This window comes from Myotis myotis, unplaced genomic scaffold, assembly GCF_014108235.1.
Source record: "Myotis myotis isolate mMyoMyo1 unplaced genomic scaffold, mMyoMyo1.p scaffold_m19_p_32, whole genome shotgun sequence".
Lineage (NCBI taxonomy): Eukaryota > Metazoa > Chordata > Mammalia > Chiroptera > Vespertilionidae > Myotis > Myotis myotis.
In genome coordinates, this window is record NW_023416338.1 from 2591722 (window position 1) to 2619306 (window position 27585).

A 27585-nucleotide genomic window follows, 5' to 3' on the forward strand; every position below is an offset into this window, starting at 1 on the left:
CTTTTTGGCAGAGTGAGTCACAGCAACCTTTGAGAATTTAGAGTCCCATTTAGCCCTTCCTGGCCACATGGGGATCTCCAGAGAAGCTACTTTTAACTGAATCTAAGGCTCAGTTCTCAGCCAGGGGTAATTCTACCCCCGGGGATGTTTGGCAACATCTGGAGACTGGCAACTAATGGGCAGAGGCCAGGAATGCTAATCAATATCCTATAGTACACAGGGCACCCCCCTCCGCAAAGAATGATCCAGGCCCAAAATGCCGGCGGTGACAAGGTTGAGAAACTTGCTCTAGTTTAGGCGCCTTTAGGATGTGCAGTTGAAAATCTGGCCTAGGGCTCTGGACAGGGAGCCACGTAGATCCCATAACCCGGACAGAGCTACTCGGTGAGATTGTGGGGAGGGGTGAGAGATGACAAGCACATACAGTCCCTGAGGGGAGATCTCCAATCCTGCCAAAGTGCCTGGACTGGTTCTTTACCCTCAGCACGTGACCCTGCACCTCCCAGTGCAATTTACCACCTGCAGGACCTCAGGGCCAAGAGCTGCCCCCTGCCAGGAAGTCAGAGTAGGACCAGGCAGCCCAGCTCAGCTTCCAGTATTCTGTGTGACCTGTAGCAAGTCAACCTCTCTGCTCTACCTCCTGATCTCTCCTGCCCAGGGCTTTTGTGCATGTGCTATACCCTTAGTCTGGAATATTCTTGCCTTTGTCATCTAGCTAAGTCCTGCCCCGAGGCCTGCTGGGAGAAATCTGGAATGTCCTGTGGCCTGCAGAGCTAGCACACAGTGTGGCTCCTGCCACTCTACCCTTATGCTCTGAGGGGCCGTTTGTTGTTCAGGGCCATTTGTTTCTTGCAGCAAGCTCTTCTAGCTCAGCAGCCCCGGGTGTCAGCTGAGTGAGTGAGTGCTGAGATGAGGTCACAGTGACACCAAGGGAGGGGGACACCTTGTGGAGATCCCAGGGCAGTCCTCCGATGTGTGGGTAGGCTTCCATGTCCGTTCCAGGGCTGCCCCATCAGGAGAATGGTGGACACTGGGGAGGGGCTCTCCAAAGAAGCAAAGGATGGAAGTCAGAGAATTGGCCCTGACCAGTTTGGCTCAGTGGATAGAGCGTCAGACCACAGACTGAAGGGTCCCGAGTTCAATTCTGGTCAAGGGCATGTAACTTGGTTGCAGGCTCGATCCCCAGCCCTGGTCAGGGCGTGTGCAGGAGGCAACCAGTCAATGTGTCTCTTTCACACTGATGTTTCTCTCTCTGTGTTTCTCCCCTTCCCTTCCGCTCTCTAAAAATCAATGGAAAAATATCCTCGGGTGAGGATTAACAACAACAAAAAAAGAAAGTCAGAAAATTGCATCCACCCAAAAAAGAGGTGGCCAGGGGCACTTTCCCCAACCGTTGATTGGGGTTATCACATGGCTTTGGATCCAGTCTTCCTGGGCACCAGCCATGGATCCCTGACCCAAGGAAGATGGAGCGACCCACAGGGCAAACAGGCTGTTGCTGCTCCTACTGCCCCTTTTCAAAGCAGAGTGGCTGCAGTGGAGATTACTCATTGAATGAAAGAAGCCAGAAGGTCATGTATTCTAGGATCCCGTCTATGTGAAATGTCCAGAAAAGGTAAATCAATAGAGACAGAAAGATGAAGGATAAAGTTAGCTGGAGTGGTTTGCAGTGGTCACTCTTTAGGTATATATTAAACATTTTAAGTTGAATCCCTTGCAGAGTAGCTTAGCCCAGGGATATGCAAACTTTCTCTTAAGAGCTACATAATTAGTATTTCTGGATTTTAGGGCCACTCAGCTCTCTATCCACTTACTCTGCATTGTAGAGCAAAAGCAGCCATAGACTGTACCAGTATATGGTGAATGGGTGGGGCTGTGTACTATAAAACTTCATTTACAACACAGGCAGTGGGAAGAAATATCAGACAGACCCAAATTGACAGACATCCTACAAAATACCAGACTGTCCTCAAAACTGCCAAGGACTTGCCCTAGCAGGTGTGGGTCGGTGGATAGAGCGTCGGACCGCAGACTGAAGGGTCCCAGGTTCGATACTGGTCCAGGGCATGTACCTCTGTTACAGGCTCCATTCCCCTCCCTTGTCGGGGTACGTGCAGGAGGCAACCATTAGGTGTGTCTCACATAGATGTTTCTCTCCCTTAGTCTCTCCCCTTCCCTTACACTCTTTCTAAAAATCAATGGAAAAATATCCTTGGGTGAGGTTCTACAACTAACTAAATAAATAAAATATTTAAAAAATTAAAAACCTGTTAAGGTCTCAAAAGCAAGGCCATTAGGAGAAAACTGAGGATTTTCAAATAAATAAAGTGTAGACTTAGTTAATAATAACATATCAATCAGTAGTGGTTTATAAATCGTGACAAATGCACCATTATCATGTTAACAACAGGAGAAACTAAATGTCGGTTATATAGGCATTTGCTGTAATATTCTTATAACTTCCCTGTAAATCTAAAAAGTTTATTTATTATTATTATTTTTTTTTAAAAAGGCATCAAGCCTGATTTGTTAACAGGTTTGAGGGCCCCCAGCTTAGACAAGCTCTCACTGCCTCAGTGAGGTGTGTGAAGCAGATCTCAGGCAGGTAAGGTCATGGCAAACTGAACTTTAACCTTTGCCTTCTCCCGCTTCCCCATTTCAGTCACCAGCGCCATCTCCAGCCGTCTTTGGTCTTTCCTCACTGTCACCATATCCTGTTGCTTCTTCCTCTGAAATGTTTTCTACCGCTGGCTGCGTTCTGGCCACAAGGCCCTCCTGATGTGTACAGGTGATAGCGTCCTGCGGCCGGGGTGGTGTCCAGAGCACCGGTTTGCTGACCGGACCCTCATAAGGGGGCAGTGCAGTCCCTTGCGGGGAGCTCAGCCTCCAACCTCAGTTTCCCTGCCTCTCTAATGAGCCGACAGACCCTTGCTTCTCAGGGCTGGGAGGAGGCAAAGCCAAGAGGCAAGCTCTCAGCAATGATTTATTCTCCTGTGCCTATTTCTGCATCATCATGGAGACCTGGTTTCTCGTCCCTCAACCCTTCACCTTACTGTGCTTGGCAGAACAAGGCCATCGCGCGGCAGATGGGGATTAGACCTGCCTGGGATCGCGGTGCAAGCGGGAAGCAACTGATCTTGGTGAAGCCCTGGAGTACGAAAGTTTCCCATATCAGGGCTAAGCATTAGGAAAGCGTCTGATTAAACTAAGTATGCCGAGAACAAAGCTCTTCACTTGCCCAGCCTTTGACTATCTTGACCCGTACTTCAGATGCTCAAGAAGGAGGGAGTGGTGTAAGTTTACATCCTTGTGCATTATTTCTCCCCAAAGAGACTTCACACCCATAATACACCTTAGAGCAATAGTTTACACCCTTCCAGGAATCACAAGAACCTCCTCTCTCTCTGGTTTAAAAGTTTAGATTTCTCGGCATTTCCAGAAATTCTACAAGTCTGGGAGGGGGACCCAAGATTGTATTTTAATAAGCCCCCACAGCCTCCACTTGATTCTCAACCTTTTTTTTTTTTTAATCTTTATTGTTGAAAGTATTACCTATGTCCCCCTCCAGCCCCCCCCCCCTCGCATTGACCTCTTCTAGCCGCACCCCCCACCCCCACCCAGGGCCTGCACCACACTATTGTCTGTGACCATGGGTTATACATACATGCATACAAGTTCTTTTGTTGATCTCTTCCCACCCACCCACACGCCCCTGCCTTCCCTCTGAGATTCCACAATCTGTCCCATGCTTCTATGTCTCTGGATCTGTTTTGTTCATCAGTCTATTTTGTTCGTTAGATTCTACATCTGAGTGAGATCACGTGATGCTTGTCTTTCTGACTGTCTTCTTTCACTTAGCATAATATTCTCCAGGTCCCTCCATGCTGTTTCAAGGGGTAAGATATCCTTCTTTTTCACTGCTGCATAGCATTCCATGGTATAATTGTACCACAGCTTTTTATCCACTCACCTACTGGACACTTGAGCTGTTTCCAGATCTTAGCTATTGTAAATTGTGCTGCTATGAACATAGGTGTGCATACATTCTTCCTGATTGGTGCTTTGGGTTTCTTAGGATATATTCCTTAGAAGTGGGAACACTGGGTCAAATGGCAGTTCCATATTTAACTTTTTGAGGAAACTCCATACTGTTTTCCATAATGGCTGCACCAGTCTGCATTCCCACCAGCAGTGTACTAGGGTTCCCTTTCTCCGCATCCTCACCAGCACTTGTCATTTGTTGATGGTAGCCATTCAGACAGATGTGTGGTGATACCTTATTGTTGTTGTTTTGTTTTTGTTTTTAAATATATTTTTTATTGATTTTTTACAGAGAGGAAGGGAGAGAGATAGAGAATTAGAAACATCGATGAGAGAGAAACATCGATCAGCTGCCTCCTGCGCATCTCCTACTGGGGATGTGCCCGCAACCCAGGTACATGCCCTTGACCGGAATCGAACCTGGGACCTTTCAGTCTGCAGGCCAACACTCTATCCACTGAGCCAAACCGGTTTCGGCTCATTGTTATTTTAATTTCCATCTCTCTAATGATCAGTGACTTTGAACATCTTTTCATATATCTCTTGGCCATCTGTATGTCCACTTTGGAGAAGTGTCTATTTAGGTCCTTTGCCCACTTTTTAATAGGATTGTTTGTCTTCCTTTTGTTAAGTTGCATGAATTCCTCATCTATTTATCAGATGTATCATTGCCAGATATGTTCTCCCATGCAGTAGGCTCCCTTTTCCTTTTGTTGATGGTTTCTTTTGCTGTGCAGAAGCTTTTCATTTTGGTGTAGTCCCATTTGTCTATTTTCTCCTTAGTTTCCTTTGCCCTAGGAGATGTATCTGTAAACATATTGCTATGAGAGATGTCTGAGATTTTCCTGCCTATGGTTTCTTCTAGGATTTTTACATTTAAGTCTTTTATCCACTTGAGTTTATTTTTGTGTATGGTGTGAGTTGGTGGTCTAGTTTCATTTTTTTTTGCATGTATCTGTTCAATTTTCCCCAACACCATTTATTGAAGATACAGTCTTGACTCCATTGTATGTTCTTGCCTCCGTTGTCAAATATTAATTAAGCGTAATGGCTTGAGTTGATTTCTGAGGTCTCTGTTCTGTTCCATTGATCTTTTCTTGTGCCAGTACCAGGCTGTTTTGATTACAGTGGCTTTGTAATATAACTTGATATCTGGTATTGTGATCCCTCCAATTTTGTTCTTCTCTCTCAAGATTGCTTCAGCTGTTTGGGGTCTTTTTTGGTTCCATATAAATTTTTGGAGTATCTGTTCTCGATCTGTGAAATATGTCATTGGTATTTTAATAGGGATTGCATTGAATGTGTAGATTGCTTTGGGTAGTATGGACATTTTAATGATATTAATTCTACCAATCCATGAAGTATCTTAATTTTTTGTTGCAATGGTAAATGGGATTATTTGTTTGTTTCTCTTTCTGAGAATTCATTATTGGTGTATAAAAAAGCCACCGATTGCCCTAGCCGGTTTGGCTCAGTAGATAGAGTGTCAGCCTCCAGATGGAATGTTGCCAGGTTCGATTCTGGTCAAGGGCACATGCGCAAGTTTTGGGCTCGATCCCCAGTAAGGGTCATGCAGGGGGCAGCCAATCAATGATTCTCTCTCATCATTGATGTCTCTATCTCGCTCTCCCTCTCCCTTCCTCTCTGAAATCAATAAAAAATATATATATATATATATATATATATATATATATATATATATATTTAAAGCCATCAATTTTTGGGTGTTGATTTTGTATCCTGCTACATTGCCAAATTCTTTTATTAATGTACCAGAAGGCCCTATTTTTTTCATTATCAGCACTGGAGTCCCTGCAGTGTAGGAATTATTTAGGGAAGCAAACGTCATCCTAAGAGGAAAGATTCCATAATGAGCCACCCACTTACAGAATGAGCTCTTCACTCACTCCCATCTTGGCTCAGCCTAAACATGGCTTATTCCTGTCCGTCCACCAAAACCGGTGGGTCCTCTCTCTTGGATGCAAATCAGTTGCAAAGTGAGGTTTGAAAGTCTTGCAAAGGGTGCAGGATTTTAAGAAGTCATCCAAAATGGCCTGGAGAATTGCTCCAGCCTCCAGTCATTCAGCCACACTCAGCAGCAGAGAGGGCAGAGAGCTAATGATGGAAGGAATGAGTCCATGTGCTGCTAAGTTTAAATGGGCTCAATCTGCCTATTAAAGGAGAGGATATTCAGCTTGGCTCACAAAGCAAGGTTCAACTCCATGCCTTTTGAACAGGACACACCTAAACTAAAGTGGTCCCAGAAGCTAAAAATAAAGGGATAGGCACAGGTGGAATAGGCAGGTAGAAACAGAAGTAGCAGGGCTATAATTTTGACATGGAGAAGGTAGAAATTGGGCCTCTGAACTTTACATTTATGAATCTTCTTTGTCACAGTGCCAAAAACCTGGTATAATATTTGTCAATATACTGTGTGTGTGTATGTGTGTGTGTGTGTGTGTGTATATATATATATATATATATATATATATATATATATATATATCTCCCACGTTCAAAGGCTGTTAAATCGCGTTTTTTACCCATATCTTCAGGGAAAAAAATCACTTCTGTCGTGGTAAACAAACTGCTTCTCTATTTCTAATGGTCTGGCCCTCTAGCAACTGCAGAGCAAAATTATAGCTAATTTACCTACAAATGTCAGGTGGTCATAATAATCTGGCCACTCAGTGTATATGCATCAAACAACATAGCTATTGTCTTTACAAAGTGGAAATTATAAAAGATACCAGGAGAGTGCCAAGGCCTGTTTGGTTCAGTGGATAGAGCGTCGGTCTGCGGACTGGGGGATCCCAGGTTCGATTCTGGTTGGGGGCATGTGCCTTGGTTGCGGGCATATCCCCAGTGGGAGATGTGCAGGAGGCAGCTGATCGATGTTTCTAACTCTCTGTCTCTCTCCCTTCCTCTCTGTAAAAAATCAATAAAATATATTGGGGAAAAAAAAAAAAGATACCAGGAGAAACAGGTACAAACATACAGGGGAGGGTAAAATAACAATAATTAATAAGTAATAATACAAGAATAAACTCTGTTTCACGTACTCATGACTGTAAGCCGACTTTTGCTGCACTCTGTATAGCACAAGCTGGTTGAGTAGACAGCAAAAGGCAAGAATGTAAGATGGCCAAACCATGTGCTTAAGACAGATTATGTGGCCATATTACAAACCCTCCACTCTCATATGAGAATAAATCTTAAGTATTTGTGGAATATTCACAAAATCCATTCCTTATAAGGTCACAGAGAAAGTATCTAGAACTTCCAAAAGTAGAAATATTACAAGCAACATTCTTAATGTGATAAAACTAGAAATTAATTTTTTAAAGGCCCTTCCACGTGGAAATTTTTTTTAAAAGAAAAAATAAAGTTCAGTTAATAATTCTTGCATGAAAGGGGATCTACAAATCAAAATTATAGATTTCCTAAAAGTCAGTGACAAAAATAATATTAGCCTGACTGGAGTGGCTCAGAGCATTCACCTATGAACCAGGAAGTCACAGGTTTGATTCCTGGTCAGGGCACATGCCCAGGTTGCAGGCTCGATCCCCAGTAGGGGGCATGCAGGAGGCAGCTGATCAATGATTCTCTTTCATCATTGATGTTTCTATCTCTCCCTCTCCCTTCTTCTCTCTGAAATCAATAAAAACACTTTTTTAAAAAAACAAGCACATTATTATTAGAAACCACAGGATATATTTAAAGCAGTAATGAGAGGGCATTTCATAGCTATAATATCCATAAATATGAATAAGTGAAAGTAAGTATATTAATTTTGCAACTCAAAAACCTGAGAAAAAGCACCAAACAAACCCAAAAGAGAATGATATGGGTGAGCAGTGGATGAGCCCTCAAGGATTTTTATGCATTCCTCAAATATTTTTGATACAGTAAGAAGCAAGCAGGACCCCTTCCCCACACAAAGATAGATCTGTGTCTTATTCCTTCTATGATCTAGCACATGGTTTCATTATAACCTAAACCAAAATTTAGGGAAATATGAGATGCAGCAACTTGTTTTATAATTGGTTTCTTTTTCTTCTTTTATTTATTTATTTTTTTAAGATTCCCCTGCTTCACCTCCCTCCCAACCCCCACTCTGGCACAGTTTGTCTTGAAACTTTGCCCCTTGGTGGATGTCTGCCTATTTAAAGGGTCTGGTCCTTGCCCCAGGAGTCCTCTCTGTCTGTGTTTTCAATCTTTCTGTCTATGTCTGTGTCTGATAGTTGGTACTAATCTCGATTCTGACAGAACCTGTAATAAACTGGGAGCACTAGGTGGGTGAGCATCATTCCCATCATCACTTGGCTCCCTGCACATGCCTGCAACCCATCTGTCTGTTCGTCCATTTCTCTGTCCATCCAGTTAGCCACTGGCTGTCAAGAGCCCGCCAAATGCCTCAAGCCCCATGGGCAACCGGAAGAGAACAGAACCAGGCCAGAGGCTGGGTGTCAGCCAGGCCCTGGAGAGCCTCCATTTATTCATCTATGAGTCGGGGAGCCATGAGGTTGGGGGAGACTCCTCCACTTCCTGCCCCACTTCCTTGTCCTTACCCGGCATCTTCCCTTCCTGGAACAGGCCACCCCCTCCTAAACCCAATGCTCCCTCCGCGCCAGCTCTGTGGAAAGCAAATCAGCTGTGTTTCTCACTTCCCCACCGCCTATCCCCTCCAGTTCCCAGGGAGCAGGCTTCTCTGGCGATCTCTGGCTTCTTCTCAATGTTCCAGCTATACCCCGGGGGAGACCAGTCAGCCTGTGTGACACTCACGCCCTCGCATGCTCACCCATCATGTGTCTGAGTGTCAGCGACTTCTCTCCCAGCCCCAGCACTGCTCTGGCCCCATGGGGAGAGGGGGCCTAATTTTTCTGTAAACAGCCCGTTTGAGGGTCAGTATTTTCAGCTCTACCGGAACAGTCTCTGACGCAGTGACGACTCAACTGCGCTCTTTAGTCAAAAGCAGACACAGACCATGTGTAAGCAGACGTGGCTGTATGCCAACAAAACCTTACTCGTGGACACTGAAAGCTGAATTTCATATCATTTACACGTGTCATAGAATATTCTTCTTTTGATTTTTTTCCAAGCATTTAAAAAGCTCAAAAATCACTCTTACCTCACAGGCCAAATAGAAACAAATGGCTGGCTGTCATTTGTCAGGACCCCTTCCCCCCGCCCCCAGAAGTCATTGTCCAGGACTGCCTCACCCCCCCCATCAGGAGGGCATCCTCCACATCCGCTGTGTACAGATCATATGTGGTTGCTTCACCCTCCAACAGCAGAGTTGAGCTGTTGCAACAGAGCCCAAATATTTATTACTTGGCCCTTCATCGAACAAGTTTGCCGCCCCTGATTCACAAAGTCATTTCATCCTTCCCCTGGGAGGCAGGGGTTTTCTCCCTAATTTTACAGGAGAGGAATCCGAAACCAGTTGGTCCCAGTTAACACAGCGGACAGTAGCCTTATACCTCCGGCCCTCCCAGGAAGGCCAGGGGTTATTTCCCGATATTTCCACGCAGGAAAACCCCAGCCCTGACTCGATGTCCGAGGGCTGTTTTTTCTCAGCAGACAAGGTGGAGTAGATCCTCCCGTGTCCTTGGATCACGGGCCACCTGGGCAGGGGCCTTACCCACACGGCCCCTTGCTCCATGCAGGCCTGGCACAGCCGTAGGACACCTCTAAGGCCTCCTCTCCCGGGTCTGACTATTGTCCATGTCCCCAGAGGGGCACCACCTATCAGAGGGCTTGGGCCACGCACTCCTTTATGTAGAAAGGCACCCAGGAACATGGGAACACTTGGGAGAATAATTACTTGGGTTCCAAGCAATGGGGCCACCATGCCAACCCCAGCTTTCAGTTGCTGCTGGGTATCTCATTCTCTTCCCCACCCGGCTGGACTGGGAGGCCAGGAAGTGGCAGACGATCTCACTCTCTCCGTCAGCCCCATCTTTATGATCCATGGTGGCCTAATATTTGCCAATGTTCTTTACCAATCTCAGCCTCTCCTGGCAACATCAGTTACTCTTTCAACTCAGTGCCTGGCCCTGACCAGACACAAGAAATCTTGAAGTCCTCTGTGGCTCATGGTCTGAGGGGGGAAACAGAGGCTTCACCCAGAGGTGGCATTGGAGAGGGAGGAGGTAACATCGAGGCCACAGGAGTTGGCAGGCGACCGAGTGGGCTGAGAGGGCTTCCAGTCTTGGCCAAAATGGACCACCAGGGCCTGTCAGAGACTCTCAGGGAAGGGGAAGTCTCTGAGGCTAGAATGGTGCCATGCACACAGCAGGTGGTCAATCAATTGTTATCACTATCACCTGAATGAATGAATGAATGAATGAATGAATGAATGAATGCATGCATGCATGCATGCATGCATATGAACCATAAACACTTGGGAAGTGAGGTCCCTGTGGCTGGAAGATCAGGAAAACAGAGACGGCCAACCCCACAACCTAGACCAAGTCACAAGAATGACCTGGAAGTTTCCTCCGAGAAAGGATGAGCGTAAGTAAATCTGGAGATGATGTTATGCCAGGGTTGGCCATGGCAGCCTGGCTGGAAGGACCACCATGCATGGCCAGGCTAGGGAACTTCTCTCCAGGAAATCCTGACCCAGGGCTCACCTGTCAACATGGGAGATGGGCGAGTGAGGTTGCCTTTTTAGCTCATTCCACAGGGCTTTGGGTTCTGACATCTGAAAACAAAACGTTATTTGCCTAATGCGATCTGATTCAAGGCTTATTCTGTTTTTTGGGTTGGATGTGCCAGAGGCCAGGTATGAACTCAGAGGGATTGGGCCAGGGTGGACAGGCACCCCGATAAGTCCTAGGCCAGTTTGCCCGACTCCAGGCACTAAGAATGGGTCTGAAGAAGGAGCCCAGGCCTCGGGTACTGAGAGTCGGACAGGCAGGGCGTAGGCTGGGAATGGGAGCCCGGGGCCACATTAACCACCCGCTCTCAGACTTCAGGGAGGTTGGCTGACCTCTGCACCTCAGTTTCCTCATCTAAAATGGAAATGGCACGTCTGTCTGTGTCTTAGAGGAGAAAAGCCCACAGTGAGCCTGAGGTGGGGCCAGTACATACCATAGTCATTGTATGATGTTATCTTTTTTTTTTTCCAATTGAATTTATTGGGGTGACATTGGTTAATAATAGCATACAGGTTTCAGGTGCACACTTCTACAATACATTATCTGTACATCATCACCATTCTTCTTAAAATATTTATCATGCATCCCAACCGAGAAAAGAGCCATCCTGTTTACATAGAATATGCACCTTCTAGAAATTTCTGGCTAGGTAGGATGCTCAATCATGAATGTCTCCAGTTTTAAAAACTTTTTTGACTCAAAAGAAGAACCTCAGAGACAGGGGCAGTTGGAAGACCACCAGACAGCCCCTGCCCTGCTCTCAGCATCTCTGGCAGAGTGGGAACCACCTGTCCAGCACGCAGTGCCGCCGGGTCCTGGCCTGCTCTGCCCGCCAGAGGACAGTGCGTTAAACCATGACCGGAGTGCAAGGTTGAATTATAGGGTTATCTCGTTATGTTTTTTCTTCTGTTCGGTAAACTTTTAGTGTACCTCTACATATTTTTCCCAAAGTGTGTGCTTGTATTAGAAACGTGTGTTTTATGTTATAAAAGGGGAAAATGTGTTTGCAAGAAAGCCGAGACCTTTCCCGCAAAATCCAGGGCTACGGGTTTTCTGGCCTGGTGGGCAAATGGCATAAACATGTGGCCTCCCCAGACCCAAGGCCAGATTACATCGCATCATTGCTGGCACCCGATTCCTGCTTCCTCCCTCCTGTCCACCCCCAGTCTCACATGACCCACCAGGCACACCAGCCGCTCTGGTGCGTGGAGGCCATCCCTGCAAGTGCTCCTGGCCAGCCCAGGAGCAGCCACACAATAGCTCCCCTCGAAGGCCAGGCCAGCGTTGTTTCCTCCTCCTCGGATGTATAATAGCACCAACCGGATATTTTTAGATCAGCTTTGAAAAGCCGCAGTGTGCTGAGACCACATACCAGACGCATGAAGTCACCCCGGCCCCGCACTGGTAATTGCAGAACCAGAGAGCAACTTGTCCCACGTTCAAAAAGGACCACTGTGGCTCTTCAGGGTGCGAATGTGCATGTCTGGGCTGCCTGGTGGCAGGCCCTGGACCTGGGTGCTGCCAGGATCCCGGCAGAGAGAGGCCCGTTGCTCCAGGAAGGAGCCCACACGAGACTGGGCACTGCTTCGCCATCTGCTTGTAGTTAGGACAGGCAGGACTCTGCAGGCTCACCCACAGGAGTTCATTTTAGCACAGAGCAGGCCTGTTCTCAGCTCAGATGCCACCCTGCAGGCTCTGGTAAGGATGGAATGGAAGGAGATAGAGCAGCTGTCTGCATTTCCAGGAGCGGTACCTTGAGGACCCACAGGCTTTGCCCCAAACAACAAACACAGTTCTAAGGCTGAACTTAGGCGAAACTGGAGAGTAAACCTAGAAAGACAGTTTTCTTCCCCAGAGGAGCCCTAAGCACTACAACAGATGTGGGGGCCCTCATAACGGGGGAAGAGTCCAGTGAGGCTCAGACCGCCTGGCCGTGCAAACCCCTTGTACCTGCATCTGTGTGTAGCAGTGCTGCTCAGCCTGGGTGACTCAGCCACCTCTGGGGGCATTTTTGGTTGTCCCAGATGCACTGATATCTAGCAGGTAGAAACCAGGGGCACTGCTCAATATCTGACAGTGCCAGGATGGCCTAAGTGTCAGCAGTGCCCAGGCCAGGAGCCCACTGGGTTCCAGACACTTGGGAGAGAAGGGCAGATCCAGGGCTGGTGCACAGCCGCTGGCCAACAGCTTGGTCACATGCGTCAGGACCTGGTGACAAGCCCCAGTGTGTAATCAGTCCCACCAAAGATTTTGTCAAAACCCACCCGGTGATGAACCTTGAGATAGCGATTGTGAAGAAGTGGGTTGGGCTCTGTGGCTGCTGTCTGACTCAGGGAAGCGCCTTCTCAGGCTGGGTTGCACTTCGAAAGGCCACTGGAGCCCCCCAAAGCACCTAGCTGATGCTCCCGCCCTGAGCAACCCCCCTTCATAGTATGGGGCCAGGTCGCTTCTCCGGGGCCTCCCTCTCATTGTCACTCTCCTACTTGATGACTTGGCTGTTGACTCGGGTTTTACAGGGAAGTCTGTTGCCCAGGTCTGGAGCTCCTGGAGCATGGGGCAGGAAATCGCTCATCCCGTGACCCCATCAGCCATGAGCATGACTGGTCTCCCGTCCTGCCTCAAGCTGTGCTGAGTGGAGCCATTCTCCAAGGAAATGTGCTAGGCCTTCCCACAGATGCTTTTTTATGGGGTTTCTGCCTCAGGCTGCCCCATCAGGAACTCCGATTGATAATCCACCTGCATCCATCCCTTGCAGAATGAGGCCTTCAAGAAAATCCAGTCTCCTCTCCACATCAGCACATCTCCCTGTTCTGTGAGCCTGCAAGTCTGGCTGCCTCTCCCCACCCTGCCCTTGACCACCTGCCCCCCCAGCAGACCTTGCCGTGGCCTTGCCCCCTTCTCCCTGCCGCCCTTGCCCACAGTCAGCTCCCCACACAGCTCAGCCTCCTCAAATGGGAATATTGTCAGTTTGACACCCTTCTCACTGCCACCAAGCTTTCCCCATTTGACTCTGGGGTGTTATCCCCATCATTATCCCTTCCCCAGCCCCACCTCTGCCAGCCTCCCTCTCCCTGAAACAGTGAACCCCACTCCCAAGCATCTTCCCTACCGGGTGTTCCCTCAAGGCTCTATCATATCCTCTGTCTGCTTACCCCTCGGGAGACAGTGGTCCCGTGTGGGAAGGGGGCGGTCTGGGAACCTCGGCAGGGGGGAGGGTGTGTTCCCATTTGTTATATGGGTGGTGGTCCCTTGGGAGGCCCCAGGGGGACCCCACTGGATTGCAAGCTCCGTGCACTATGCATACTTTCCTCTTCGTTTTGGGAATGCAGCCCTGATTTATGCCACAACCTGGGAGAACCCCAGAAACATTATGCTGAGTGAAAACAGACACAAAAGACCACAGAGGGTATGCCCCACTTAGTGGAGACAGAAAGCAGATTAGAGGTAGCCAGGGATTAGGAGAGGAATTATGGGGAGTGACTCCTAATGGGATTTCCTTTTAGGGTGGTGAAATGTTCTAGAACTGGGTAGAGGTGACAACATTCTGCATCCTGTACAACATTCTGCATGTCCTAAATGCCACTGAATTCTTCACTTTAAAATGGTTAGTTTTATGTTGTATCAATTTTACCCCAATTTTAAAAAACTTGCTGTGAACTGCTTGTCATCCCACAGAATTGCAGGATCCCTCCAGGGTGGAACCTGTCCTCACCTCTGCTCCCTCACATCCAGCCTGGTGCCCTCCTGGAGCCCAGAGCTCATATTTTACCAGGGCCTGGCAGATTCCTCCTGGAAGGAGCCAGACAGTAAATGTTTTTGGCTTTGCAGGCCAGATGGTCTCTATCTCAGCCACCCTGCCTTCGCAGCTCAGAAGCAGCCGCGGACAATCCGTTAATGAATAGGCTGACTGTGTGCCAGGAAAACCTCATTTATGGACACTGAGTCGTGAATAGAATTTTCGCATGTCAGGAAACACTGCTCTTCTTTGGGTTGTTTTTAAAGCCATTTACAAATGTGAAAACCACTCTTGCCTGTAGGCAAAGAAAAACATGCAGCAGACTGGAGTATGCTGTATGAACAATTATGACTGGGAAAGAATTCCAATGATTGTAATTTTTAATGTCCGACACTTAAAACTTTAGCCTCTCCCACAACCCAGACATAGAGATAACGAGTGAGTACATTGGAGCGCACCTGGACTGCACAACTTTGTTCGCTAGCTGTCCCCTGGGCCACTGAGTGACTTCCAGCACACAGGTGTCCGCGATGCCCAGAGGGAGCTCTGCGGCTCCAGCCTGAGGCCTGTAGGAACGTCATCCTCACCACCTGAAAACTTATTTTTGTTTTCCTCACAGGCTTTTGGAAACGCCAAAACAGCCCACAACAACAATTCGAGTCGATTTGGAAAATTCATCCAGGTTAACTACCTAGAGAGTGGCATCGTGAGAGGGTGAGTTGACAGCCACTTGTACTGTGCCCTCCAGCCTTAGTGTGGGATCCTGGGCAGCCCAGCAGCAGGGAGCCAGCCCAAGAGCTACATTTGTGAGTCCCACAGGAAGCCAGTGGGATTTTAAGTCCTTGATGTGAAGATCTGAGCATTGGTCAAGGTGGGAAGTGAAGGTGTGGGAGGGTAGCACTTTGGTACCTGACCCTGCCGGCCCCAGGGCATTGAGTGTGGGTTCAGGCACCAAGGGAGTAAGTGCAATGAACTGTAGGTACTAGTGTGGTGGGGTTTGCCAAGAACAGGCAAGGACAGACCAACCTGTTTCTTGGTATTGATGAGGTTTCTAATTCGGTCGGTCTGGGATGCCATAGGCAGAGTCGCTGTTGATTCTGGCACTTGCCAAATGTGTCTCTTTAGCCAGAAGTATATGTGATCTTGGATAGCAAAATGAGGCAGTTGTCCAGAGAAGGGTGGATGGATGGATGGATGGATGGATTGATGAATGGATGGATGGATGGATGGATGGATGGATGGATGGATGGGTGGGTGGATGGATGGATGGATGGATTGATGAATGGATGGATGGATGGATGGATGGATGGATGGATGGATTGATGAATGGGTGGGCATAACTGGATTGTGAAATTGTTTGCCTGGTGGAAGTGAAAATAGACCAACATTTTGTGCCAGAAATGTGAGTTCTTTAGGTGGGGACATAGTTACTTCAACTAAATGTAACACTGAAATTGTGCTTACTTGTGCTCTGGGCACTGGTTATGCCTATGAAACTATGTGGCAGCATTGTACAATGAATTAATGTTATAAAGAATTATATATTTTGTTATAGTTTTTAAGCCATAGCATCATTTCTAAATTCAGTTCTGTAGGATTTTATTTTTCCTTTAAAAAATGTATATTCTGGTCCGGCCAGTGTGGTTCAGTGGTTGAGCATTAACCTATGAACCAGAAGGTCACTATTCAATTCCCTGTTAGGGCACAGGCCTGGGTTGCGGGCTCCATCCCAATAGGGGATATGCAAGATGCAGCCCATCCATGATTCTCTCTCATCATTGATGCTTCTCTCTCTCCCTCTCCCTTCCTCTCTGAAATCAATAAGAATATATTTTTTAAAAAATTAAAAATGTATATTCTGTATAGTTTCCATTGTTAAACAAAATTTAATTGTGATTTAATACTGTGTAGTGTTTTGGGGTTGGTTTTTTTTGTTTGTTTGTCTAATCCTCACTGGAGGATATTTTTATCCATTGACTTTTTAGAGAGTGGAAGGGAGGGAAAGAGGGAGAGAAACATCAATTAGTTGCCTCTAGGGCTGGGGATGGAACCTGCAACCCAGGAATGTGCCCTTGACAGGGAGTCGAACCCACAACCCTTCGGTTCGCAGGCCAATGCTCTAACCACTGAACATACTGGCCAGGTTTGGGGTTGTTTTTATATGCAAAGGTTTTATGAGCCAGTAAAACTATTTCAAAGTAAACGAAAAAGAGCCAGTTCAGCACAGTCCATTGCCTGGAATCCTCCTCCACATCACAATCTGGTGTGAGGGTCTGTGGTGACAGTGGAAAGATTTCAGGTGATGCTCTAAACCAGCGGTCGCCAACCTTGCGGACCGCATGGACCACCGGTTGGCGACCGCTGCTCTAAACAGCAGGGTGAGAAGCCCTGGATGTTAGAGGTGGGGAGACATGAACACTAGGCTCCTGGAGGCCGAGAAAAGGCACCAGCACTTCAGGAGAAGAAGGGTCCTCAAACGTGGCGGGGACTGGGGAGGGATTTCAATCTAGGTTCTCCTGTTTGTTTAACCTGACTGGTGATCATTCCAATCAACGTTCATATTCAAAATGTAATAGGAGCCCGGCTGGCGTGGCTCAGTGGTTGAGCGTTGACCTATGAACCAGGAGGTCACGGTTTGGTTCCCGGTCAGGGCACATGTCCAGGTTGCAGGCTCTATCCCCAGTGTGGGGTGTGCAGGAGGCAGCCAATCAGTGATTCTCTCTCATCATTGATATTTCTATCTTTCTCTCCCTCTCACTTCCTCTCTGAAATCAATAAAAATATATATTTTTAAAAATCTAATATTGTTGCTAATCCTTCAGCCCCTGGTTTCTTTCCTTTTTCCTGCTGCCCAGGCTCTGACAGACAGTGGTGTGGGTGAGAGGCCCTCAATAAATGGTCTACTCTGCTCCTCAGTCCTCGGGTGCTCAGCAGCTGGTGATTCTTCCCACCTCAGATCCCCTCCCAAGCCGTGCAAAGGTCCCTCCCCGAGCACTGCTGGGCACCAGCTTGGCACCTTCATGGGTACTACCACTCACCCACAGGGCATGCACCCCAATTACTCAGAGACACCTGGAGCCACCCACTTGCCCCACAGCCCTCACCTTTTCTCCACAAAGACCCTCACTCCTGATTTAAAGGGGTTTTTTCTTACACATTTGCCCAGAGTATCTGAATGGGCAGAAAACATAGACACATACTAATTGTACAGTTACCGGGGCTCCCTTGGGGAAAGCAGACGTGCCGACAGGCTGCCTCATGTTTGCCTGGGTCCTGGGCTGGCTCTGCAGGCCTCAGGCTGGATGCCAGAGCCTTTGCTCCCAGTGGCACCGTTTTCCCCCTCCTACCCCCTAGCTCTCTCCTTCGCAGGGTCTCCATTTGGTGACCTGTGGTTGCAGTAACAAAGCACCACAAACCGGTGGCTTACATCAACAGGAATTTCTTCTCTCGTGATTCCGGAGGCCAGAAGTCTGAGATCAAGGTGTCAGCAGGGCCCCGCCTCCTCTGGAGGCTGTAGGAGAGGATCCTCTCTGCCTCTTGCAGCTTCTGGTGGCCCCAGGCTTCCTTGGCTTGTGCCTGCATCACTCCAGTCTCTGCCTGCATCTTCACACAGCTTTCCCCTCGGTGTCTGTGTGTCCTCTTCTGTCTTTTCAGACAGACATTTGTCATTGGGTTTAGTACCCATGGAGATAATCCTGGATAATCTTACCTTAAAATCCTTCACTTGATTGCATCTGCAAAGACTTTTTCCAAATAAAATTCCAGTCACATGTTCCAAGCATATACGCGTATCTTCTGGGGGCTACCATGTGACCCAGCAAGGGTTGGCCATAACCAAAGAGCCCAGCCACTACAGGCACCCATCAAGCTCAGGCCAGTGGCCCTGAGTAGCCGGTCTCATAGACTAGCTTTTGAGAGTCATATCTGTGGTCTTGAATTCAGGAAAGGAAGTCCCCTCTTGGCCCACGACCATGGCCTGCCCACACTCTGAGGAGGGAGGTGTACTTCCCGTCCAGGGAGCTGCTCACAAGGATCGGTCACAGACCTTGTTCTGCTTTTGGGCAGGTGACACTTCTTGATGCCATTTCCTGCCGAGGCTAAGGGTCAAGGACAATCCAAGCCTTCCCCCAGTTCTCCAGTTTGTAAGACCTAGTCTTCCCGTGGGTTCAAGGCCGGGGGATTCCTGGCTACCTACTAACTGCCATAGGTATCTGGATCTCCAAGATGATCAGAAGAAAGAGCTGCCCTATCGGGTTTGGCTTAGTGGATAGAGCGTCAGCCTGCGGACAGAAGGGTCCTGGGTTCAATTTCAGTCAAGGGCACGTATCTTGGTTGCAGGCTCCTCCAACCATGCTGGTCAGGGTGCGTGCAGGAGGCAACCAATCAATGTGTTTCTGTCATATCGGTGTTTCTCTCTTCCACTCTCTAAAAATCAATGGAAAAATATCCTCCAGTGAGGATTAACAAAAAAAAAAAAAGAAGAAGAAGAAGAAGAAAGAGGCTGTTGTCAATGAAATGACAGCTCCCTGCTGGGAGGGGTTGCCATTCTCCCCCATCTGCTGACACAGTCCAGGAAATTGGCCACAGGTTGAAATTCCAACAGTCGTCTGATTCTGGAACCAGAGCAGCCTCCCGTGCCAGGAAAACAAACTGCTGCTCACTAAAATAGTTACCAGCCAGGGGCAGGGATAGAAGAAAACGAGGGTTTGAAAGAAGAGAGAACACAGGCCACGCCCTTGGAAACCCACTTGTGCATGGAGTAGGCGTGTGTTGTTCAAGGCTGCACAGACGACTGCCATCCTGGAGGGACAGGCCAGCTGACCCAGCAAGTGATGGACCAGCGGCCCGGCCCTGCCACCCCTGGGGCCCCGGCTGCGTCTCCTGTAAAATAGGACGGGCTCGGGTGAAGTTGGCCCACACACCCGCCCGGCTCCCTTACTTGGTAATAGTGGATCCCGTGAGAGACAGGCCCCTCCGACCCCGGTGGGTGTGGAGGCAGCAGGGCCCATACCAGGCTCAGGTCCCTGCTGGGCCACCTCCCTCCTGTGGGGTCCCCCACAGCGTGTAGCCTCTCCAATTTTAGTACCTCATTCATTAACAGGAGCCCCAGTGCCCACCTCGAAGGGATGGGAGGAGTCAGTGTGTTAAATCCTATGAACACATTGTTTGCAGGTAGTTTTTATCGCACGCTAACAGGTGGCGCGGGCCATTTTTGCTAATTTTTTGCGCAAATGGCAACGTTCAGTAAAATTACGATAACTTTAGTTTACGTATTTATACGTTACCCACATTCTACCGCTAGGCTATAAAAAACGTATTAATACGTTTCCCGCATACAATGTGTGAAACAGTGCCTGGAATGTTTGCCATCACTACTCTTAGTGTTGATAGTGTGGCTGTAGAGGTGCCTGGTCCCTGCCACGGCACCCACAGAGCCTCATGGACCCATGTCCATCAGATGTCCATCAAATGGCTAACAAAATGTGGTGTGTCCACATATGTAAAATATTATTCAGCCACAAGGAGGAATGAATGCTGCATGCTACAATGTGACTCAGCCTCAGAATCACTGGGCTGAGTGAGAGAAGTCAGACACAGTATACATACTGATGATTCTATTTCTTTAAAATTCTAGAAAATCCAAACTAATCTAAAGTGGGGCTGGTCGGTGGCTGCTTGGGGATGAGGAGTGGGGAGGAATGATACAGGGGCCAAGGAAATTTTTCTGGGTGGTGGATGTGTTCACTATCTTGATCATGGTGGTGGGTTTCGTGGGTGTTTGCATTTGTCACAGCTCATCAAAGGGCACACTTTAAGTTCATTGTGCATCGATTACTCTTAATAAAGCTGCATTAGCATGATATGGGCCCTGGCCCTGTGGCTCGGTTGGTTGAAGCGTCGTCCTGGTTTTGGGTTTGATTCCTGGTCAGGGCACATACCTAGCTTGCAAGCACATACAATTGATGTTTCTCTCACATTGATGTTTCTTTCTCACTCACTCCCCCCCCCTGCCGCCCCGCTCCTCTCTCTATAAAATAAAAAAGTAATAAAAACATATCCTTGGGGGGAGATTTAAGATAAATAAATAAAGATATGGATTACGAAAGGACCCAGTCAAAACTTATCACATTGTACCCTTTGTGTACCGTTTATTCAATTAAGCTGTAAAAAGAATAGAAAAATGAATTTGTTATCATCTTATATCTAGATTATGAATTGGAGAAACATTTAATTGCTAGGGAGCTGGTGGAAGCAGGGGAGAGCTTCCTGGAACATCCAGGCTCACATGGTTGCAGTCGCTCCAGTCCCCGCCTCCCTGGAGGAAGGTTCCCCATGATGCCACTGGGCTTCTGTGATCTGGTCTGGGGAGAAGTGGCCGGCCCAAGTTCCTTTTTTTTATTTATTTTTTTTGTTAATCCTCACCCGAGGATATTTTTCCATTGATTTTTAGGGAGAGTGGTGGAAGAGAGAGGGAAAGACAGAAACATTGATGTCACAAAAACACATTGTTTGGTTGCCTCCTGCACAAGCCCTGACCAGGGCCCAGGCTGGGGAGGGGCCTGCAACCAAGGTACGTGCCCTTGATCAGAATCGAACCCAGGACCCTTTGGTCTGCAGGCCAGGGCTCTATCCACTGAGCCAAACCAGCTAGAGCCCAAGTTCTTTGTTTTTACAGATGGTGGTCATAGAGCAAGGCAACATGTAGGATATTTGTTTTTGCAACATTTAGATGGATTTACAACATTCAGTGTGATTATATTTACATTTAGGGTGATTACATACCTGTATATGTTTTGTGTTTAAGGAAGTTAATGCACAGCTGGCTTTATCATGGGTAACAAGTTATTCTAGTTCTTTAAGGAGATAATTAAAATGGAATGATTTACTCTTTCTTTTTCCTTTCATGACAGAGCTGTTGTTGAAAAATACCTGCTTGAAAAGTCTCGTCTGGTCTCTCAGGAGAAGGATGAGAGGTAGGAGATCTCCTCCATGAGCATCTGCTCTGCCTTCCGCACAGAGGAGAGAAGCAGACATCCTGAGATCAGGGACTCTCCCAGGAGGCCAGGCACAACTCCCCAGTGCATGCGGCCAGCTGTGTAGCCCCCGAGCCTTGTGCTCACACCTCCTCAGTCACCTTTTGTGCTTAGTTCTGTGCCTCCCTAGGGCTTTGACCCATGTGCTTAGATTAGAGGCATCTCTAATTGACCTGTGAGGGAGACACACATCCACCACTACCACCCCCCTGGAGAAATCTCACTGGAGAAGCTCATGTTTGGGGAGGTTTTTTTGTTTGTTTTTTTGGTAAGAGAACATGTATTTGGTAAAATCACAGCGTGGGGGAAGATAATTCGTAAAAGAGATGGACTAAGGAAATGAGTTATGGTGGCAAAGGAAGGGCCCTAGGAGTTTGGGAGTGAGCGCCTGGGGGAAGGAGAAGGGAGGAGAGGAGGACGAGAAGGGAGGAGAGGAGGACGAGAAGGGAGGAGAGGAGGACGAGAAGGAGAAGCAGGAGAGGGAGGGAAATGGAAGGCACAGGGATGCTCCTGGGAGGGAGAGCAAGGGGGAGGTTTTTTTTAAAACATACAAAGAACTGACTTATTGTCTTAAATTGAGACAATATATTTGAGGTGCTTTTTCCCCCTGGTGTGTTCTCCAAAGCAATATTAGTAGCGGTTTTGAGGACTTACTGTTGCTTGGCTTCCAAAAATGACTTTTTTCCCCGAATTTTGACCTGCAGAAACTACCACGTGTTTTATTATTTGTTACTTGGCGTCAGCGAGGAAGAGCGACAAGAATTTCAGCTCAAACAGCCTGAAGATTATTTCTACCTCAACCAGGTAAACACTAAGCCCTAGCCACAAACACAGCCTCTGTTCCCTGTAGGCTGTTTACGCTCCGCCAGGCCAGGGGCCGTCTGCCTTGGCCCTCTCCGGCCCCCAGGCCGGCTCCAAGGAGGCCCACAGGAGGCAGCATAAAGGAGCCCATTCATTCCCCATGTCCTGGGCCCTGCCCCATCAGTTCCAGCCAAAACCATTCCCACACGCCGCCACCCTCTCTGACCCAGAAATACCCAGAGTGTTGATGACTTTGTTTTTTAGCATAACTTGAAGATCGAAGACGGAGAAGACCTGAAACATGACTTTGAAAGACTCAAGCAGGCCATGGAGATGGTGGGCTTCCTTCCTGCCACCAAGAAACAGTAAGTGGGCTGGCCAGCCATCCCGCCGTCTCCGCATGGGCACTCCCAGGTCTCACTGGTCACTCTGAGATGTGATTGACACCCCCATTGGGAGCTGCACGAAGGAGGCCTGCCCAGTGACAATGAGCACATGGGAAGGGACTCTCGTCATGAGTCATTTGGAGATGCCAGTTGAAACCACAGAGGCTTTTGCCAACAAACAGTACCTTAAAAATGGCTGTGATGGTAGATTTTACATGATGTGTATTTTACGCCATTAAAAATGTTTTAATGTTTGAAAACCACACAGGGCGCTCTCCACACCTGCCAGTATATCCAGCAAGAACACCCTCACTGCCGGGGAAGTGCAGATTGGGCCAGCCACTTTGGAAAACTATTTGGCTGTTTTCTGCCACAGCTGTGTGTACACAACGAAACGCATACATTTGCTCACCCAAAGACACGCACACAGATGCACACAACAGCCTCCTTTATAACAGCCCCAAAGCCTGGGAACCGCCCCCCAAAATGCCCACCAACAGAAGATTAAATAAATAAATGTCAATCTATCCAGGCAAGGGTCAGCAAACTTTCTGGAGAGGGCCAGAGAGTCAATATTTTCAGCTTCCTGAGCCAGGCGGTCTCTGTTACATGTTCTTCTCTGCATTTCATTTTGCTTTTTAATAACCATTTAAAAACCAAACCAAAAACTTAGCTCAGGGGCCATACAGAAATGGGCCCCAGTTTGCCAACTCCTGGGCTACTCCACAGAGTGGTGGTTTTCATTGGAGATGCCGATTCTGTCCCCAGGGGGCCCTTGTCTGGAGACATATGTAGTTGTCACACCGCATGAGCGTGCGATGCTGCTCAGTATCACACCGTGCCCAGGACACCCTGCATCCCCAGCGAAGAAGAATCTGGCCCCTGGTGCCAGCAGTGCCAAGGCTGAGAGATGCTGGTCTGTAGCATTGAGTGAACAGACCAAGACTATGTGCAGTGCCCGCATCATAGCCCACAGCACAGTTTTTCAGTGACAGGCCAGATACAAGTACATGCGATGATTTCCTGGACATTAAGTTCATGGATGATGTTAGATTTCAGGACAGCAGTTCAGCTCTGTGGGGCTGGGTGGTTCTAGGACCAGGAATGTTATAGTCCTTGGTCTGAGTGCTAATTAACGAGGATCTGTACGTTTTGTGGTAATTCGTTCTACACTTGGGAATTGTGTAGTTTTTTGCATGTACACCTTATGCCTCCATAAAAATATTTTTTAGCCCCGCCTTACAAAGAAAAATAGAGATATCTGTCTGTCAAGTCACATGGCATAGAGCGAGTCCCCAACAAAAGGATTCTATATTTTTCAAACTTCATTTGATGGTGTTTCAAATTCAGCCCAGTTGGCTGGACGCCTCCATCATCTCACAATTGTGGAAACTGCCCCAATCGAACCTCCTTTTCTCTCCCAGGATTTTTTCTGTGCTCTCGGCCATCCTGTATCTGGGCAACGTCACGTACAAGAAGCGAGCCACAGGCCGAGACGAAGGCCTGGAGGTCGGGCCCCCCGAGGTGCTGGACACGCTGTCACAGCTTCTGAAGGTACTGCTCCCTGTTCTCGGCCACTGTGGGTTGTGCTGGGACAGCTCAGGGCCTGTGGCCTCAGAGGGCCCAGAACTTCCTGCATTGGCTGTGCTTCTGTAAACCAAGGCCTGCGCCTGCTTCCTCACACCATCTCTGCCAAGTCCCTTCCTCATTTCTGAGGGACTCCCCACTGGACAGAAACACCTCCCACCTCAGCTCCTCATGCAAATGGCTCTTTAAAAACCATAGTTTGATCAGCGAGGTCATTTTCTCATCGGACCCGCCATCCCCTTGTTCCCTGGTTCTCAACCCCAGGGGCAGTGTCTGGAGGCATTTTTGGTTGTCACAACTCGGGGGCTACTGTCATCTAGTGGGTGAAGGCCATGGGTGCTGCTTGACATCATATAATGCATAGGATGGCCATCCACAGCAGAGCGCAATACAGCCTCACATGTCAGTGGCCCCAAGGCTGAGAAGCCCTGCCCTCAGTCTTTCTGTTTTCTAATCGTGTGTTCCATCCCTGGCTTTTCTTAAAGGAGGAGCCCTGGCTTCTGATGTGTTCATGGGGATGAATAAGAGCACGTATGAGGGGATCAGGGCAGCTTCCCCAGTTCCTACTCTTGACTGCTGCTGGCTTGAGGGGGCTTGGCAGTCAGGCAGGGTCAAGGCCCTTGACAACCAGCACACAGGCTGGAACAGCTATCAATGCAGGTCACCAGACAGCAGTGAACCTGAGGCCCACAGTGACACCCAGGCTGTGCAGCCTTGCACCCAGGCTGTCATCATGGGTGCTGAGCAAGCCTGTGAGTGCGATCATTCTGAAATGCACTGAGCATAATGGGTTGGTAGCCCTGAGGGTGGGCTTTGGGCCCACTTCCTGGCACAGCCCCTGGGGGTCCTTCTCTGATCTTCCTCATGCTTCAGGCCTTGTCCCAATGACATAAGAACCCACTAGACAAGTTCTCCACCCCCACCCTCCTTTTATCTCCCTCCTTGACCTTGAAACAGGTGAAGCGAGAAATCTTGGTGGAGGTTCTGACCAAAAGAAAAACAGTGACCGCCAACGACAAGCTCATCCTTCCCTACAGTCTCAGCGAGGTGAGCACTGTCCTGGGCTTTCAAGGGCATCGGGTCCCCAAACACAAGTGAGGGGAGGTCCTTTGGAAACAGCCAGCATGGCGATCTCTCTCCTGCACAGTGACAGGGAACCCTGTGGTGCCTCTGGTTCTCAGTGAGCTCAGGCTCAGCGCAGACCCGCTTAGACAGCAGACCGCAGCCTAAGAGTCAGAGCTCAGGCCTGTGTGTTCATCTCTGTGTTCCCGGCTGCTTCGTGGGTGTACTGGTTCTCACCAGCAGAGGCAGTGAGACCTGCAGCCAAATCCGGCCCCTACCTGCTTTTGTAAATAAAGTTTTATTGGCATGCAGCCATGCTCATTCGTTTACATGCTGCTTTCCTGCTACAGCACAGCACTAAGGAGTTGCAACAGAGACCCTGTCTGGCCCGAAAGGCTGAAATGTGGGTTGTCGGGCCTTTTGCAGAAAAACTCGGTCGATCACAGAGCTAGAGCATGACCTTTACAACCATTATGTGGTCCCTAGATATTGATAAGGTGCCTCTCTCTGGCCTTTGCCCCAGCCTGGATGTGTGTGGTGTGTTTTTCCTGCGTTTTTATCTCAAGAGCAATGTGACTGCAGCTTGCAGCTGGGACAGCAGCAGGAAAGCACCTACCCACAGGGGGGATTTTTTGCTGGTGACGGCTGCTTGGCATCTCAGAAGGGCACTGTGGACAGCCGGAGCCCCCAGGGGCAAAAGTCCCCTGGAGTGTGCAGGACCCCTGCCGCCCCAGCAGCACGGCTGCTCCCGAGGCACCATGTGAAAGATGCCAGGCTACGACTCTCGAGGCTCCATTTCCTTTTTGCTTTTGCTTTTCTTTTTATATATTTTTATTGATTTCAGAGAGGAAGGGAGAGGGGGAGAGAGGTAGAAACATTCATGATGAGAGAATCATTAATCGGCTGCCTCCAGCACGCCGCACACTGGTGATCGATCCTGCAATCAGGACAGGTGCCTTTGACCAGAATTAAACCTGGGACCCTTCAGTCTGGAGGTCGAAGCTCTATCATTGAGCCAAACCAGCTAGGGCCGTCTGTCACAATTTAGATCTGAGCACCTAAAAAGAAGGAATTTCTTGCATGTAAATTAGATCTCCATAAGCTTAAGAAAAATTGTTAAAGCCATTATCACTTTTACAATGTTGGTCCCTGATGCTCCAAGAACAGCAAGGGGCCAGGTTTTGAACCCACTGGGCCTCCTGGCTAGTTCCCAGGCTGGCAGGCCCGGTGGCCTCCCTGAGTCTGCGTTCCAGCATCACCAGTCCCCGGTAGCTCTGAGGAATGAGTTGGCTGAACCACAGGCTGCTGGGTCAAGGCTTTTCGGCTCATGCTTCGGTGGGCAAGGCTGTCTGAGCTGACAGGGTGGCATGCAAACTGATAAGGGAAGTGTCAGATGAGCTGGCTATTTAAAATCACTGCCTTAGCCCTGGCCAGTGTGGCTCAGTTGCTTGAGTGCCCTCCTGTGCACTGGAGGGTCACCTATACATTTCTCTCTCTTCTCTTTCTCTTAAAAAAATAAAATAAAATAAACTCACTGCCTTCTCCTGACCAGTGTTGTTCAGTGGTTATAGTGTCAGCCCTCGCACCAAGGGGTCTTAGGTTTGATTCCCAGTCAAGGGCATGTACCTGGGTTGCAGGATCAATTGATTGATCCATCCCCAGCCTTGATCGGGGCATGTACGGGAGGCAACCAGTCTATGTGTCTCTCTCTCATTGATGTTTCTCTCTCTCCACCCCCCCTCGTCCCTCCCTCCTTTCCACTCTAAAAAAGCAATGGAAAAAATATCTTCAGGTGCGAATTAACAAAAAAAATAAAATAAAATCACTGCCTCGACTTCCCCATGTGCAGACCTTGGGGTGGTTTGTTCAGGCCCACCTTGCTAAGGTATGATGCTCCTCTGTGCCCACAGGCCATCACCGCCCGAGACTCCATGGCCAAGTCTCTGTACAGTGCCCTGTTCGACTGGATTGTGCTGCGCATTAACCACGCCCTCCTCAATAAGAAAGACATGGAAGAGTCTGTCTCGGTGAGTGCCCCACCCCACCCCGCCGCCCAGCCAAGCTGGGCTGGGGAAGGTTGTGCCCTTGCTGCCACACAGGTGGATGGCCTGTGGCATCGGGAGCCACGGTGGCTGTAGCCAGTGTCAGGCAAGCGGCCAATTCCTCCCAGCCCAGGGTACAGGACAGAATGCAATTCTCGGGACCCAGCGCAAATGAAAACACAGGCTCCTTGTTCAAATATTACAGGTTCCAAGGCAGCGATAGCAGGGCGT

At 48.6% G+C, this 27585-nt stretch overlaps 1 protein-coding gene across 10 annotated transcripts in view; it reads left to right on the forward strand.

The window, feature by feature from the left end:
* MYO9B (myosin IXB) overlaps positions 1-27585 on the forward strand; it is an 86683-nt gene that overhangs the window by 25903 nt on the left and 33195 nt on the right. For 9 of the 10 annotated variants that reach the window (XR_004966659.1, XM_036302469.1, XM_036302470.1 and 6 more), the window contains exons 3-9: positions 15062-15156; positions 21354-21416; positions 22181-22280; positions 22542-22642; positions 24088-24217; positions 25208-25297; positions 27223-27339. Coding sequence is in view for 9 of the 10 variants with exons in the window: in XM_036302469.1 (XP_036158362.1) it covers positions 15062-15156; positions 21354-21416; positions 22181-22280; positions 22542-22642; positions 24088-24217; positions 25208-25297; positions 27223-27339 (696 nt within the window). In the remaining variant the exon portion in view is untranslated. Of the gene's footprint in view, positions 1-14287; positions 14311-15061; positions 15157-21353; positions 21417-22180; positions 22281-22541; positions 22643-24087; positions 24218-25207; positions 25298-27222; positions 27340-27585 lie in introns of those variants that run through there. The other variant, XM_036302477.1, reaches the window with a different exon arrangement.